The sequence below is a fragment of the Lycium barbarum genome, chromosome 4, assembly GCF_019175385.1.
Source record: "Lycium barbarum isolate Lr01 chromosome 4, ASM1917538v2, whole genome shotgun sequence".
Taxonomy (NCBI): Eukaryota; Viridiplantae; Streptophyta; class Magnoliopsida; order Solanales; family Solanaceae; genus Lycium; species Lycium barbarum.
In genome coordinates, this window is record NC_083340.1 from 30,376,186 (window position 1) to 30,390,521 (window position 14,336).

A 14,336-nucleotide genomic window follows, 5' to 3' on the forward strand; every position below is an offset into this window, starting at 1 on the left:
TTTTGTTAACAAACTGAAGTACAAGATCATGCATACTGTAATTTTATTTATGAAGACAAGAAGAAGTAATTTTAAGTATGCTCCTTATAGCTGGCAAGAGTTATTGAAGTCTTTGCAGTCTTATTCCCCTAAAGTGAAGATATACCAAGTATGTTGGAGGCCACCAGATACAGGTTGGATAAAATGCAATACTGATGGGGCTTCTAGAGAAAATCCAGGTAGAAGTTCTTGGGGTTTTTGTCTCAGAAATACAAGTGGAGATTTGGTGTTTGCTCAGTCTCATGAGATGAGGGATGGCAACTACACAAATACCCAGGCGGAAGCAGAAGCTATAATGCAGGCACTAAAGTACATGGAGAGGATGAATATTCAGCAAATGATAGTAGAAACTGATTCTATGATCATGAAAAATGTCATGGAAAGGAAGTGGCAAGTTTCTTGGCAAATCATCAATGTTATGGAGGAAATTTGGAGGATCATGGGTGAAAGAATTATGGTGGTTAATCATATATTCAGAGAGGGGAATAAACTTGCAGATTTCCTTACAAATCTAGCTCTGGACAGAGGTGATTATATTGCTAACAGCTTTCAAGAAATGGACACATGGGGAAGAAAGCTCATAAACAGTGACAAGAGTAATATACCCTACCTAAGGGTGAGGAATTGTCGAAGATGATGGAGAGGAGGGGAGATGAAAGGATCCAATGGGCAGAGATAGGAAGAAAGGGAATCAAACAACTTAGGGACCAAAATTTTCAAATTCCTTGGAAGATGAGAATGGAGATCCCTTTTCTCACTAACATAGTTGTTTCATGTGCAGGTACAGGTACTCTAGTCATGGTGTATTTAAAATAGAAAATACACCATGATAAGGCTGAAGAAATGTGCACAGAAAAATACAGACAACAATACCACAGAGCAACGACACACAATGACAATTGCAACTCAGAAACCCCAATTGTTCACAAGCAGGAGCAGATCGAAGAGGCGTCTAGAAATGTATACCAGACACGCAAACACAAACCACAGAGCTGCGGAGAAAGTCAGAGATCATGAATTCACCACAAGATTAGAAGCAATGAAGGCGCATCAACAAACAACACATAACATCGGAGCAGATTTCTAAGCAATTTCAAATAAAAATCGAAGTTGCGGAGAATGTCAGAAAGTCCGAACTCACCACAAAATTGGAAACAATGAAGACACATCAACAAACAACACACCATATTAGATCAGATTCGGAGCAATTTCAACCCAAATCGACACAAATACCGAAGTACAAATGGGAGAAATCAGTAGGGAGATCAAGCAACAAACCTGTGTTCAAGGAGCTTCAAAGATGGAATTTTGTGGAGGGACGAAGGCCAAATCATCACCAGCAACGTCAAAGAACCAGCAGCAACGGGCCGCTCAGATTGACTTCAATGGCTGCACTTTCCCTTTTCACTTAGCTTAAGTCTATTTGCTTTCTGTTGTGTTTCACGTTTTCAAAGACCTTTTGTTTTTGTTGAACCTTTACTTTATTAATAAAATAGCCACTAGGTGGCACAAAACCTAAAAAAAAAAAAGGGAGTTCTCTTACAGCACCACGTGGGAACATGAAAAGCAGACACGTGTTCATAGAAATAACTCATGCATTAATTAATTTATGGGAACGCCCTTGGATGACCAAAGGCTTACTTTTATTTATTATATATAGTTAATTAAATTAATTGCTTAAATAAATACTTTTTTGTCAAGATTTATTTTCATCATATGGAAAGACCAACCAAAACCCAACCCAAAAAAAAAAAAAAAAAGAAGAGAGGAGGTAAGAGCAAGTGAAAATGCCAATGAAGGTTGAAGACAAATTGGCGATGAATCAAAAACATGAGGACTAAAAAGCTATTTCATGACATTTTAGGATGTCAAATAAAACACAACCCAGATGAGTTATTCTTGTAGCCTTTAATGAAAAAAGAAAGCATTCTTGAAGTCCAGGGTTATAGCGCTAACAAACAAACAAACAAACTATGCTAAAAATGAAACCTTCTTCTTCACATGTTCCTCCATGGCTAATTCGCCTTTGTAAACGCCATTTATGCATTACTTCAACCTCAAACTCACTAACAAATCAACAAACACAAATTCTTGAACCTCCCCCCTCAGATTCTCTTGAAAAACCCATCTTAAACCCTCAAATTTCTAAAAAGTATGTACCTTTTGATGATAATAACCATTTAAAAGATCATGTAGTTGATGTTCTTTTGAGCTACAGAGATGACCCTGATTCAGCTTATAGGTACTTTCAAACTGCTAGGCAACAAAGGGGATTTATACATGCTAAATCTGACCCTTTCTTTGTTTTGCTTCACATATTAGTAAGTTCTACAATGCATCAACATAAAGCTCGTCGTTTGCTTGATTATTATGCTTCTAGTGACTCTGGTCCATCTGCTACTCTTGTTTTTAATGGTTTAGTTGATTGTGCTAAGAGTTTTGGATTTGAGTCAAACCCTCGAGTTTTCGACTTTTTGATAAATAGTTGTGTGAAAGTTAATAGATTGAGTGACGCTATTGATTGTTTTAATGGGATGGTTGAACATGATATAATGCTGTGGGTCCCGACTGTGAACAAGCTTTTAAAGGCGTTGGTGAGGCAGGACATGATTGGTGTAGCGCGAGATTTGTATACTGATATAGTGTCTAGAGGGACCCGTTACGATTCTCGTACTGTGCATATTTTGATGTCTGCTTGTCTCAGGGAAGGGAAAACGGACGAGGCGTTGAAGCTTTTCGAGGAGGCCAAGAAGAGTGGGGTGATTAAGCTTGACGCGAGATTGTATACCCTTTGTGTTTATGTTGCTTGTAAGGAGGAAAATCTAAGTTTAGCATTGGAGTTGTTGGAGGAAATGAAAGGCAAGGGTTGGGTTCCTTCAGACGGCACGTATACGAACATAATTACGGCTTCTATAAAACAAGGGAATATGGTTGAGGCATTAAGGCTCAAGGATGAAATGCTAAGTAATGGGCATCCGATGAATTTGGTGGTTGCAACAAGTTTGATGAAAGGGTATCATGTCCAGGGCAATTTATCAAGTGCTTTGGATTTGTTTGACAAATTGGTCGAGTATGGACTCACTCCGAACAAGGTGACATTTGCAGTTTTAATGGAAGGTTGCTGTAAAAATGGGAATATTGAAAAAGCAGTAGAACTTTACGGGCAAATGAAACTTGCAGGTATTAAGTCTAATGCTTTTGTTGACAATTCGTTAATAAAGGGATTTTTGAGTGCTAACTTGTTAGATGAAGCAATGAATGTGTTTGACGAGGCAATAAATTCAGGGACGGCTAATGTTTTCGTTTACAATAGTATAATAGCCTGGTTCTGTAAGAAGGGTCGAATGGATGAAGCTAAAAAAGTATGGGATCAGATGGTTGATAATGGAGTTTTACCTACTATAACTTCGTACAACAATATGATTCTTGGAAATTGCAGAAATGGGAATATGGACAAAGCATTGGATTTGTTCTCTCAGTTGCCGGAAAGGCATTTGAAAGCTAATGTTGTAACTTATAGCATTTTGATTGACGGGTATTTCAGAAAAGGTGACGCTGATAAAGCTGAGAACTTGTTTGATCAAATGGTCTCTTCAGGAATTGACCCTACTGACTACACATTCAATACCATAATCAGTGGTATGTCTAAAGTCGGAAAAACGTCGGAGGCAAAAGATCTTCTTAAGAAGATTGTGGCAGTACCAACTTGCATGTCTTACAATAGCTTAATAGATGGATTTTTGAAGGAAGATGATGTCAGCTCAGCATTAGCTGTTTATAGAGAGATGTGTGATAGTGGGATTTCCCCAGATGTTGTCACTTACACAACTTTGATTGATGGGTTATGCAAAAGCAATAACATTGATCTAGCTTTAAAAATGCTGAATGAGATGAGAAATAGAGAAATTAAGTTGGATGTCATTGCATATGCTGTTCTTATAGATGGATTTTGCAAAAGAAGAGATATGAAAAATGCTTCTGAACTTTTTGATGAAATCCGTCAAGTTGGTCTCTCTCCTAACCTATTTGTCTATAACAGCATGATAAGTGGTTTTAGAAATGTAAATAATATGGAAGCAGCACTAGTCTTGCATGAGAGGATGATCAATGAAGGCATTCCATGTGATTTGGAAACATACACCACATTGATTGATGGGCTTTTGAAGGATGGAAAAATAGTTGTGGCGTCTGATTTGTACACTGAGATGATTGGAAAGGGTATAATGCCTGATGACATCACATATACTGTTCTTGTACACGGTCTTTGCAATAAAGGTCAGGTTGAGAATGCGCACAAGGTCTTAGAGGAGATGTATAAAAAGAATAAGACTCCTAGTGTTCTGATTTATAATACACTAATTGCTGGACACTTCAAGGAGGGAAATTTAGAAGAGGCATTTAGGTTGCATGATGAGATGCTTGACAAAGGTCTTAAGCCCGAGGATGCGACTATTGATATTCTATGTGGAAAGTTAAAAGGAAATAGTTTGGCTCATGGTATTCCAATGCCGCAATGAACCAGATACCCTCCAGTAATTTGTTGACGAGATATATTGGCTTTCATTCTTGTCACATGTCTCTGCTGTCTGCAAGGTAAACTGAACGTGATAGTTGATATTTTCCTTTGCAGTTCCTGGAAAATCTGGACACATGTTTTTTGTTTGGTACATTCTGTATAGCTTTAGTTAAGAGCACAATTGCAATCAAATAATTTGGCTCTTGGTCAGATTTAATATCTGCTGGTGATTCTATGTGGTTTATTTCTGTATCTGTTTTACTATGTTTCCCAATTATAGGTAGGTCAATTGTCATATTGTTTCCATTGCATTTTGAATTATTCCTCAATCTCATACATAATTATAGCAATTTTAATTTCATGGCTGATGATGTATTCTTGTTCTTATTGTTTATTTGTCCATTTGAGCCTGTTCATTGGTTTAGAGATAATTTTTTGGCATTTGGAAAAATAATAGCAATTTATTGTTTCATAATGAAATCTGTTCTAGGTGGTTGCTCACAGGCTTGAGAATTGGTCTTCGTTCTACTAAGAGTGCAGTAATATGCTCCTCATTAAAAGAGAGAGAAAGAGAAGGAGAGCAGGAGGGAAAGAAGAAGAAAATGAAAGAAAAAGAAGGGGTGGGCGGGGGTGGGGGGTTTGCTGGGCTGATGTGTGTAGAGAGAGGGAGATATATGAATGATGCGTTATTGTGGGCCCCACAACAGTGTTATCAAAAGCAAAAAGCGTAAAAAAAGCTCTAAGGTCAGCTGGGGCTTTAAGCGCAAAGCGCAAATAAAGCGTGGGCTTTAATGAAAAAAGGCGCAATGGTGCAAAAATACAAATCTATATATGTTTAGTCCAAGACTAATAATAATAAGCATGAATAACAAATATGTAGACAAATGAATTGTAAAAACATTACGATAAAGTGAAATATAAATTATCTAGTGTCACCCCTTCAAGACAGGCTCATTAGCCAGGAAAAGTATGTCTTTGAGCCTTGATGATGACATGAAGCGCACATAAAGCGAGGAGAAGCGCTCAACGCGTTTTGAGCCTCGCTTCAGGGCTTAAGCGCGCCTTTGACAACACTGCCCCACAAATGCCACTTGGCAAGCAATGACCATCCTCACATAAGTATTATTAGCTGTAATTAACATAATGTAATTCTCGTCTCTTATAGCCTTCATTCCACCTTCATTGACGGCTAGAACATCCTTAGGTGCTATAACTGCTCCTATTACTGAAATATCTAGCATCTAAAAGAACATTTGGCTGTTCGAGGGGGAGGGAAGAGAGATAAACCTCCATAACAACCACAACTTGCGGTAAAAACGAACCCATGTGATCATCGTGAACAAGACGCACATGGGTCTCACAGAAACAAAAAGATCAAGTGAGGGTCTTGGATTAATTTAAATACAGAAACAGGCATAAAAGATAAGGAAAAACTCTCGTAAAATTATAAAGAAAGCGGAACTACTTATTGTAATGGGCTGCGAAGAACAGTAATCAATTTATCCTCCATGTTATGCAGAAGCATGGTTACATGTCTGATATCTTATTTTTCTTAGATTTACCAAAAATTTGCATTCAGCTATTCAGTTTCCTTCTCCATTTCTACGGAAAACCGAAACAAGAGATAATATCAAGGTAATCCCATGGAGTAGTGAAACCAACTTTTAGAAGCTACAGTGACTTTCTTAATTGTTATATTATATTATAAAAAATAACAGAAAAAAGAAAACATATTCAAGGAGAAAAATAAACAACAGGATGATACTTTAAAGCTTTACCTGGACAGTTGTCAACAGGGAGCCAGTACCTTTCACATATCTGTAATAGCTTTTTGTAAAACAACAGCAACGCTTTGAATGAGGATAGACAATATCTGTGATCCTTTAAGGATGTAACCAAATAACAATTGACGAGCAGAGAGAGCTTTATTATGACATAAGAAACCGAGGAAGCTGTAGGAATAAACAGGAAGAAGGATACCCATAGCACTTCCCCATCTTTCAATTAGACTTGATGAAACAACGTATGCATTATTTTCCTCATCACTTCTATCTGATTTTGCAGAATCATTGGCATGGATAGAGTAAGTTGATAAGTCCTTCCCATTACCAAAAGTTTTAAATGCAAGGAAATCATCTACAGGTTGACAAGCTTGAAGCAGCTCATCCCAGTACTCTGGCTGCTGCAGCTGTTCCTTTTCCACTGTTCTTTCAGTCCGTCCCAGTAAAGGGCCAGGGGTCCGAAGAAGCTGACTGTTGAATTCAGGTACTTCAAAGGATAAAGGTTTCCTTTTGGCCCGCAGTAAAGTATTTCCAGTGATTCTTGTGTTTTGCAAAATAAATAAATATTCAAAAACCCTTAGTTGATTGCACTATATACACCAGTATCGAACTTATACAGCAATGATTTTTGGTCGCCAATAAACCACATTTGCACCCTAATTATACTAAACTCCCATGTCTAACTAGTCTTTAACAATTTTTTTTGATTGTTAAAGGTTACTTTATTGAAAATACAGCAACAAGGAAGTGTTGTAAAGGAATATACAGAGAGAGCAGATCATCACTGCTCAAGTGAAAAGAGCCCAAAAAATCTGACATAGCTTCTATATCATTTGCAATAGCCATGTTACACCAAACAAAAAAAAAAAAGTATAGAGATACATCAGTAATTGATGCTAATTACATATTCGGTTTTGCTTTCAAAAATTCTTGCATACTTCCAAATGGTCCACAAAATAGCAGAGGGGATGAGCTAAGGTTTTCACCTTTGCCTTTCCCACCCCATCAAAGAGCTAGCCCTGCAGTAGCTCCATTGAGCTCCTTGGCATTATCCAGTTTACTCCCATAATGTTAAGAATGACAAAAAGTGTTGATTATTTACTTTCCAACTCAAGCAGGTCTTCTGCAATCTATAAGCCTGTCCATAAAATCACCTACACTCTTCCAATAATCCCTCCGTCCTAATTTATGTGCTGGTGATTGGGCGCCGAGGTTAAGAAAGATACACATTTATGTGGCTAGAAATCATCTCATTTAAGGGTAAAATGGAAGTTTAAAGTCAGGTTGTTTCTAAATAAGGAAGTATGATATTCTTTTTAGGACAGACTAAAAAGGAAAATATGCCACATAAATTGTGACCAAGGAAATACTGCATAGTTGTTTGTTGCCTGTGGGTTTAACGGACATGAGAAGTAAGAATAATGGACTAAGTTTAGGATAACTCAAGACAATGACCTTTTCTTAAGGATAATGGACTCGCCCCTCTAGGGCCTCTACCCTTCTCCGCTTAATGGGTTTCATCTACCGCAACCTTTGAACTCGAGACATGCGCCTAATCTACACATTACGTGTTGCCCTCTTACCACTACACCAAAGCCCGGGGCAACTTGAACCAATTACTACAAGGTATACCAAGCTACATCTGGCCTAATATCAAAACAGTACTGCATTTTTACCTTAAAAATGTTAGCCAATTATGCGTTCCAAGTTCTTCATAAACGAAGCATTCAACTGTAATCTAAAATAAGATTACTTGTAATGATTTTTAAGCATATGAAAAAAGGTAACTGAAGAAGCAGTTAACCGAAAACTCTCGTGTACTGAATATCATTCGAAAATTTTAGAGGAACTGTCAGTTACTAGATGTTAAGCATTTGACTAAGATTTTTATCTTTGCTCGTCTATGCCAAATATGAGCATTGACTTCGACACTTTGTAATCAAATAAAACGATAAGCTTTACTCCGCCCAACACGTTTACTTAAGCATAATGCACTTTAGATTGTGAAAGATGCAACTTACAAGTTCTAATTTGTTAAATTTAGTATCTGAGAAGAATCAACAAAACCAGTTGGTTAAACTACCTATCCTTTCCCATCCATTTGCTGGAGAAAATATGAGAACTTTTATTTAAACATGCTGGTTAGCTTCATAAGCCAAAATGAAGAAATTCTCAAGTTCTCTCCCAATTTCTTTAATTTTTTTCTTTGTGCTCCTCAGCAATCTGTTTCACACAAAAGAATTTTGTCTTTTGTCTTCAAAGAGGAAGTTTCAGTCAGTTTCCATAATGCAGCTCAATCGTTTATCATAAATCATATAAGTGTAATCCATAAAACAATTCAATCAAAAACTAGTTGGGTTGGGTATGTAAATCCTTTGTTACTATCCCGCTCTACTCAGTTCATTTCATTTTAACACATACACAAAACATTAACAACATAACTGATAGACAACTCTTTTGAAAAAAAAAAAAAAAGGAGTCCAGAACACACACAATGAGTGAAAACACACATGTGATGAAGATGGACACTAGTCCATATTAGTGTACAAACTCAAAGAGGAAGACATAGAGACATACCAAGCAATAATAACGAGGCCGAGAATATGCAGTCCAAATTGCAGTGGACTCAAGATAAATTCTTGTGTAACAAAACTATTCTTTTCCAATATTTTGACCAATATTGCATGGGTATCAGAAGTCTGCAATAAAGGAAAAAGGCTTTACATATCCTAAGATGACCATCTGCCCCAATATAGAGTTGGTTAAACTTAGTAAAAAGATAGGTGGATTGGAAAGATACAAACCTCAAATCCTACTACATTTTCCACAAAAAGATATGATGGAGGCCGCAATAGCCTAATAGATTGATTTTTGAAGGAAGCTGATGTCAGCTCAGCATTAGTTGTTTATAGAGAGATGTGTGATAGTGGGATTTCCCCATATGTAGTCACTTACACAACTTTGATTGGTGGGTTATGCAAAAGCAATAACATTGATCTAGCTTTAAAATTGCTGAATGAGATGAGAAATAGAGAAATTAAGTTAGATGTCATTGCACATGCTGTTCTTATAGATGGATTTTGCAAACGAAGAGACATGAAAAATGCTTTTGAACTTTTTGATGAAATCCTTCAAGTTGGTCTCTCTCCTAACCTATTTGTCTATAACAGCATGATAAGTGGTTTTAGAAATGTAAATAATATGGAAGCAGCACTAGTCTTGCATGATAGGATGATCAATGGAGGCATTCCATGTGAACTGGAAACATACACCACATTGATTGATGGCCTTTTGGAGGATGGTAAAATAGTTGTGGCGTCTGATTTGTACACTGAGATGATCGGAAAGGGTATAATGCCTGATGACATCACATATACTGTTCTTGTACACGGTCTTTGCAATAAAGGTCAGGTTGAGAATGCGCACAAGGTCTTAGAGGAGATGTATAAAAAGAGTAAGACTCCTAGTGTTCTGATTTATAATACACTATTTGCTGGACACTTCAAGGAGGGAAATTTAGAAGAGGCATTTAGGTTGCATGATGAGATGCTTGACAAAGGTCTTAAGCCCGATGATGCGACTATTGATATTCTATGTGGAAAGTTAAAAGGCAATAAAGAAGGTTGAGGATGTGCACAAGGTCTTGGAGGAGGAGATGTATAAAAAGAGTAAGACTCCTAATGTTCTGATTTATAATACACTAATTGCTGGACACTTCAAGGTTGCATGATGAAATGTGTGAGAAAGGTCTTAAGCCCGATGATGTGACTATTGATATTCTGTGTGGAAAGTTAAAAGGAAATAGTTTGGCTCATGGTATTCCAATGCCGCAATGAACCAGATACCCTCTAGTAATTTGTTGACGAGATATATTGCCTTTCATTCTTGTCACATGTCTCTGCTGTCTGCAAGGTAAACTGAACGTGATAGTTGATATTTTCCTTTGCAGTTCCTGGAAAATCTGGACACATGTTTTTTGTTTGGTACATTCTGTATAGCTTTACTTAAGGGCACAATTGCAATCAAATAATTTGGATCTTGGTCAGATTTAATATCTGCTGGTGATTCTATGTGGTTTATTTCTGTGTCTGTTTTACTATGTTTCCCAATTATAGGTACGTCAATTGTCATATTGTTTCCATTGCATTTTGAATTACTCCTCAATCTCATATATAATTATAGCAATTTTAATTTCATGGCTGATGATGTATTCTTGTTCTTATTGTTTATTCGTCCATTTGAGTCTGTTCATTGGTTTAGAGAAAATTCTTTGGCATTTGGAAAAATAATAGCAATTTATTGTTTCATATTGAAATCTGTTCTAGCTAGTTGCTCATAGGCTTGAGAATTGATCTTCGTTCTATTAAGAATCCCGTAATATGTTCCTCATTAAAAGAGAGAGAGAGAGAGAGAGAGAGAGAGCTTCACTATGACCATTTATTTCTATTGAATTGAACTTGGTAACTAGTTGTTACAGTGAATTGAGTTATATGCTAATGAGATTCAGCTTTCACTATGATCATTCATTTCTATATCTCTTAGGTTGACAGCTTTAATGCTTGGGATCCAAATTCCAATGAAGTGCTTTCGCTTCGTCCCCTCGAAGGTATGAATTCTAGCTCTTCATCTTTCTAAATTGTCAGCTGTTCCACTGATTCATGATTTCATTTAATGGTTTTATCTGATTTAGAATGAATTTGAGTCTTCTAAAAACTTGAAATTGAATCAATGAGTTCAAGCTGTCGGGTAAATGTTGGTGAATAAGTAAAAAACTGGATCCTTTTCTTTTGGTTGGTAAATTTTAAACAGTTTAATTTGGATATACTCGGATGATCTTTTTGATAGTTAATCTTATTCTTATTAACTCAAAGGCACCATTACTATGCTGGATATTTTCAGAGGAGAAAGTAAAAAATAAGAGCTGCAGATAGCTAATAAGCTATCTACCCATTTACTCTCTCCATCTTACACCAAAAATCCGGAAAAAGAAAAGACTTTATTTTTGAACTATAAATAATTGGATGTCCTCTGGATCTGCTTTCGGAACATCTCAATTCTCCTTCTTTCCAAATGACCCATTTTAGGTGGGATAGCGTCCCAAATCTTCCTTATGTCTTTTTCTATTACTTTCCTTGTGGCTATGCAGCTGTTCTTGCTGTGTTAGGCGTTACTCATCTTACTCCAAATATATTGAGGAATAGATACCTACAGTTCTGAGGCCATTTTGCAGTGTAGGAACAAATGATTGCTATCTTAAGCCACCATTGTATAGAGGTATGATTCCCCTCCATTGAAATTTGCCAAAGTCAGGGCCGCCCCTTAATATAGAGCCACGTTCCTACAGATTCTCTTCCAGAGCCATTGACCGTGTAGGTCAGCAGTATGTAGCCGGTTTTTATGCTGAATTCTTCATTTTGTAGTGAGTGATGAATGCTAAAGTTTTGGGGGTTGTCTGATCATGTTCCACAACTGAAATTTCATTGTGTTAGGCAACTCTTTCTTATGCTAAAAGAACTGTACTGATTGAAGACCTTCCACAATTTGCTGGTTCCTTTTATTCAAAGCGATTTTGCTAATCATCCCCCCCACCCCTCTCTCTCTCAAGTGTAACAGTTGAGGACCTAGCACAATCTTTTGGCTCCTTTGAGACCAAGCGATTTTACTATGCTCTCTCTCTCTCTCTCACACACACACACAGGTCCTTCTTGCTGTTTGCAAAATCATAATGTAAGTTGATCCACCTTGTGGGGGCCCGTCTTTTAAGAAGATAAAAGGAAAAAAAATTCCTTCTTGTTAATAGCCGAGTCTTGTGTCTGACCATTTCTTAAGGTCTGATACGAGAAAGCTTAAAACGTGTGATCATAAAGATTTCAACGATCTTGTATATCCTCTTGCTGAGGTATGTGAGAAAAAAGACAAATATGAATTATAGGAGGCTCTAGGAAATAAGGAGGGAGAGACTTGCTGGTTTATTTTTTCATCTTTATCTAGGGATGTTCTAGTATTCCCCTTACATATTTTTGTAAGACCGGAAATGAGATGACCTTTTCCCCTGTTACCTTTTTCAAAAAAAAAAAAAGACCGGAAATGAGATGACAAATAAGTATCCTTGTTAGGCATAGCGGTGGTTGAAAAACCTGATGAAATCGATTTGCAGATGATTGCCTTTTTCACTTGAATAAAGAGACCTGGCCTCTCCTTTTCAGCTTTTAACCCTGCCTAACTTAATGCAAATTTATGCTCAGGTATCTGAAGAGTCTCAAAGAGGCAGCACAGGAAAACTAGATAAGTACTACAGCGAAACAATTACTTGGATCTCTTGAAATCTTGAAAGCAGACTGTAGAGACTTCCACCAAATTTATGCTTGCAAAGCAAATTTGGTAATTGTTCCAGGGATGCATATCACGGTTTTGCTTCTCATGTATCACAACTGGACTTGTGAACATCACTGCTTGACGCTTAACTGTATGTCCTTTGTGGAAACTATTTATGAGAAAATATGCAAGTGGTATTCTGTCAAATGTCCAAGGGAGAACAAGTTGTGTGCAAAACATGTAAACTGAGGTTTAAATCATTAGTGTGGGATTCTGTAAACAGCTAGACTTTGTTTTGGACCTGAAATGTCGCTCTCCAAATTACTTTATCGAAAAAGAAAAGAAGTGAGAGAAGATGAAGAATGAAACTTGTACAGCTTTTCTTTGTCTATTGGATAAAATGTTCAGTTTGTTTTGCTCGGAATTTACTTTTCCTTTGTCGCAATACAGTGAGCAATATTTCCATCTAGATATTGATGTCGCGACTTCAGGAATAAAATCTCCAGATAAATACGTGTGAGCACAATGCTGGATATAAGCAGTAATGCTAAGGTTTTCAATAACCATATTAATTGCATTATTAACCAAGAATGGTCTAGAAATGGTAACTTTTTTTGGTTTCGTTTTATCGTATGTGTGCTGGGGCAGTGTATTTGTACACATATGTGCTCCTCAGCTTGCTGGTGTAAATGGAGATGAGGATGCTCTGTTTGTGCTGGAACTTCTACGAGATTGCTTAAGCCTGAAATGAAGATCAAAATGGAAGTGCTCTGTTTGTGCTGGAACTTGTACGAGATTGCATAAGCCTGCATCGATAGGCTCTTGTATATTATTGAAATGGCTTTTATGGACAGTATTTTATTGATGTCTCGTACAGAAAACAGTAGACACATGAATACTGTTACGTTCTCTCTACTGGAATTTTACCTTGCTTGATTTATTTACTGGTGCCCAGCAAACAGTTGACTATAACTTTGCATTTGAAGATAGTGTCACATTGAATTCTGTTACGTTATTTCAACTGGAATTTTAGCTCTTCGCTCACATGCAATTTAGAATTTTGAAATACAAGTTGCTGTGTGAGAAGTCTCCAAGCTTTACTCCTCCCCTAAGGACAATTGGATGGAAAAAGAACCCGAAACAATATTTGTACTCTTGACTTGTATGAGAAAAGGGGCCGTTTGGTTTGATAACAAGTTATACAGGGATTAGTTATTCAGGATTAGTAATACATAAATTATTTCTTCTTGGGTGTTGAGTCCATATGCACTAAAATTGAATATACAAGATACCATTTAAGATATTTTTTTCTATTTTTAATTTTACAACTATACCCTGGAATACCTGGCCTTCTTGATTTCTTAGAAAAAGATAAATGTAGTTTTGTTCTTTTCTTACTTTATCCATGTATAAGTTAAACATGAATTAGTTATTCCATGTTGTTGGTGGTATAAAATAACACACCAATTGGTTTTGCTGGATCTGGAGTTATCTGCTTTTCATGATATTGTTTTTTGTACCTGGTAAGCAAAGGTTCGCGCTTTCCAATTATAGCTCCTATTTTCTAGTACTAATACAAATCCACATTAAACTTTATTTTAATTTTCAATCTATATATATATAAAAAAAGAGGTACAAGCAATGTGGTTAAGCCAAGTGACAAACTAATAACAAGCCACTTGACA

The 14,336-nt window shown here is 36.8% G+C and overlaps 2 protein-coding genes across 5 annotated transcripts; both read left to right on the plus strand.

The window, feature by feature from the left end:
- The first annotated feature begins 1,780 nt into the window (after nt 1-1,780).
- On the plus strand, nt 1,781-13,066 carry LOC132635772 (pentatricopeptide repeat-containing protein At3g54980, mitochondrial-like). 4 transcript variants are annotated; one of them, XM_060352291.1, is made up of 5 exons: nt 1,782-4,632; nt 6,620-6,820; nt 10,879-10,942; nt 11,483-11,610; nt 12,582-13,066. In XM_060352291.1, exon 1 carries the CDS (start codon nt 2,013-2,015, stop codon nt 4,554-4,556), a length of 2,544 nt encoding a protein of 847 aa, XP_060208274.1. In that variant the 5' UTR covers nt 1,782-2,012; the 3' UTR covers nt 4,557-4,632; nt 6,620-6,820; nt 10,879-10,942; nt 11,483-11,610; nt 12,582-13,066. The 4 variants fall into 4 exon arrangements, with proteins under 4 accessions (XP_060208275.1, XP_060208274.1, XP_060208273.1 ...); XM_060352292.1 differs by lacking the exon at nt 11,483-11,610 and having other exon boundaries at nt 1,781-4,632; nt 6,698-6,820; XM_060352290.1 differs by lacking the exon at nt 11,483-11,610.
- Nucleotides 9,253-13,402, plus strand: LOC132637360 (pentatricopeptide repeat-containing protein At3g54980, mitochondrial-like). Its single transcript, XM_060354460.1, has 6 exons — nt 9,253-9,938; nt 10,058-10,152; nt 10,452-10,543; nt 10,879-10,942; nt 11,483-11,546; nt 13,300-13,402. The coding sequence occupies exons 1-6, from the start codon at nt 9,253-9,255 to the stop codon at nt 13,400-13,402; spliced, it is 1,104 nt and encodes a 367-aa protein (XP_060210443.1).
- The last annotated feature ends 934 nt before the right edge of the window (nt 13,403-14,336 follow it).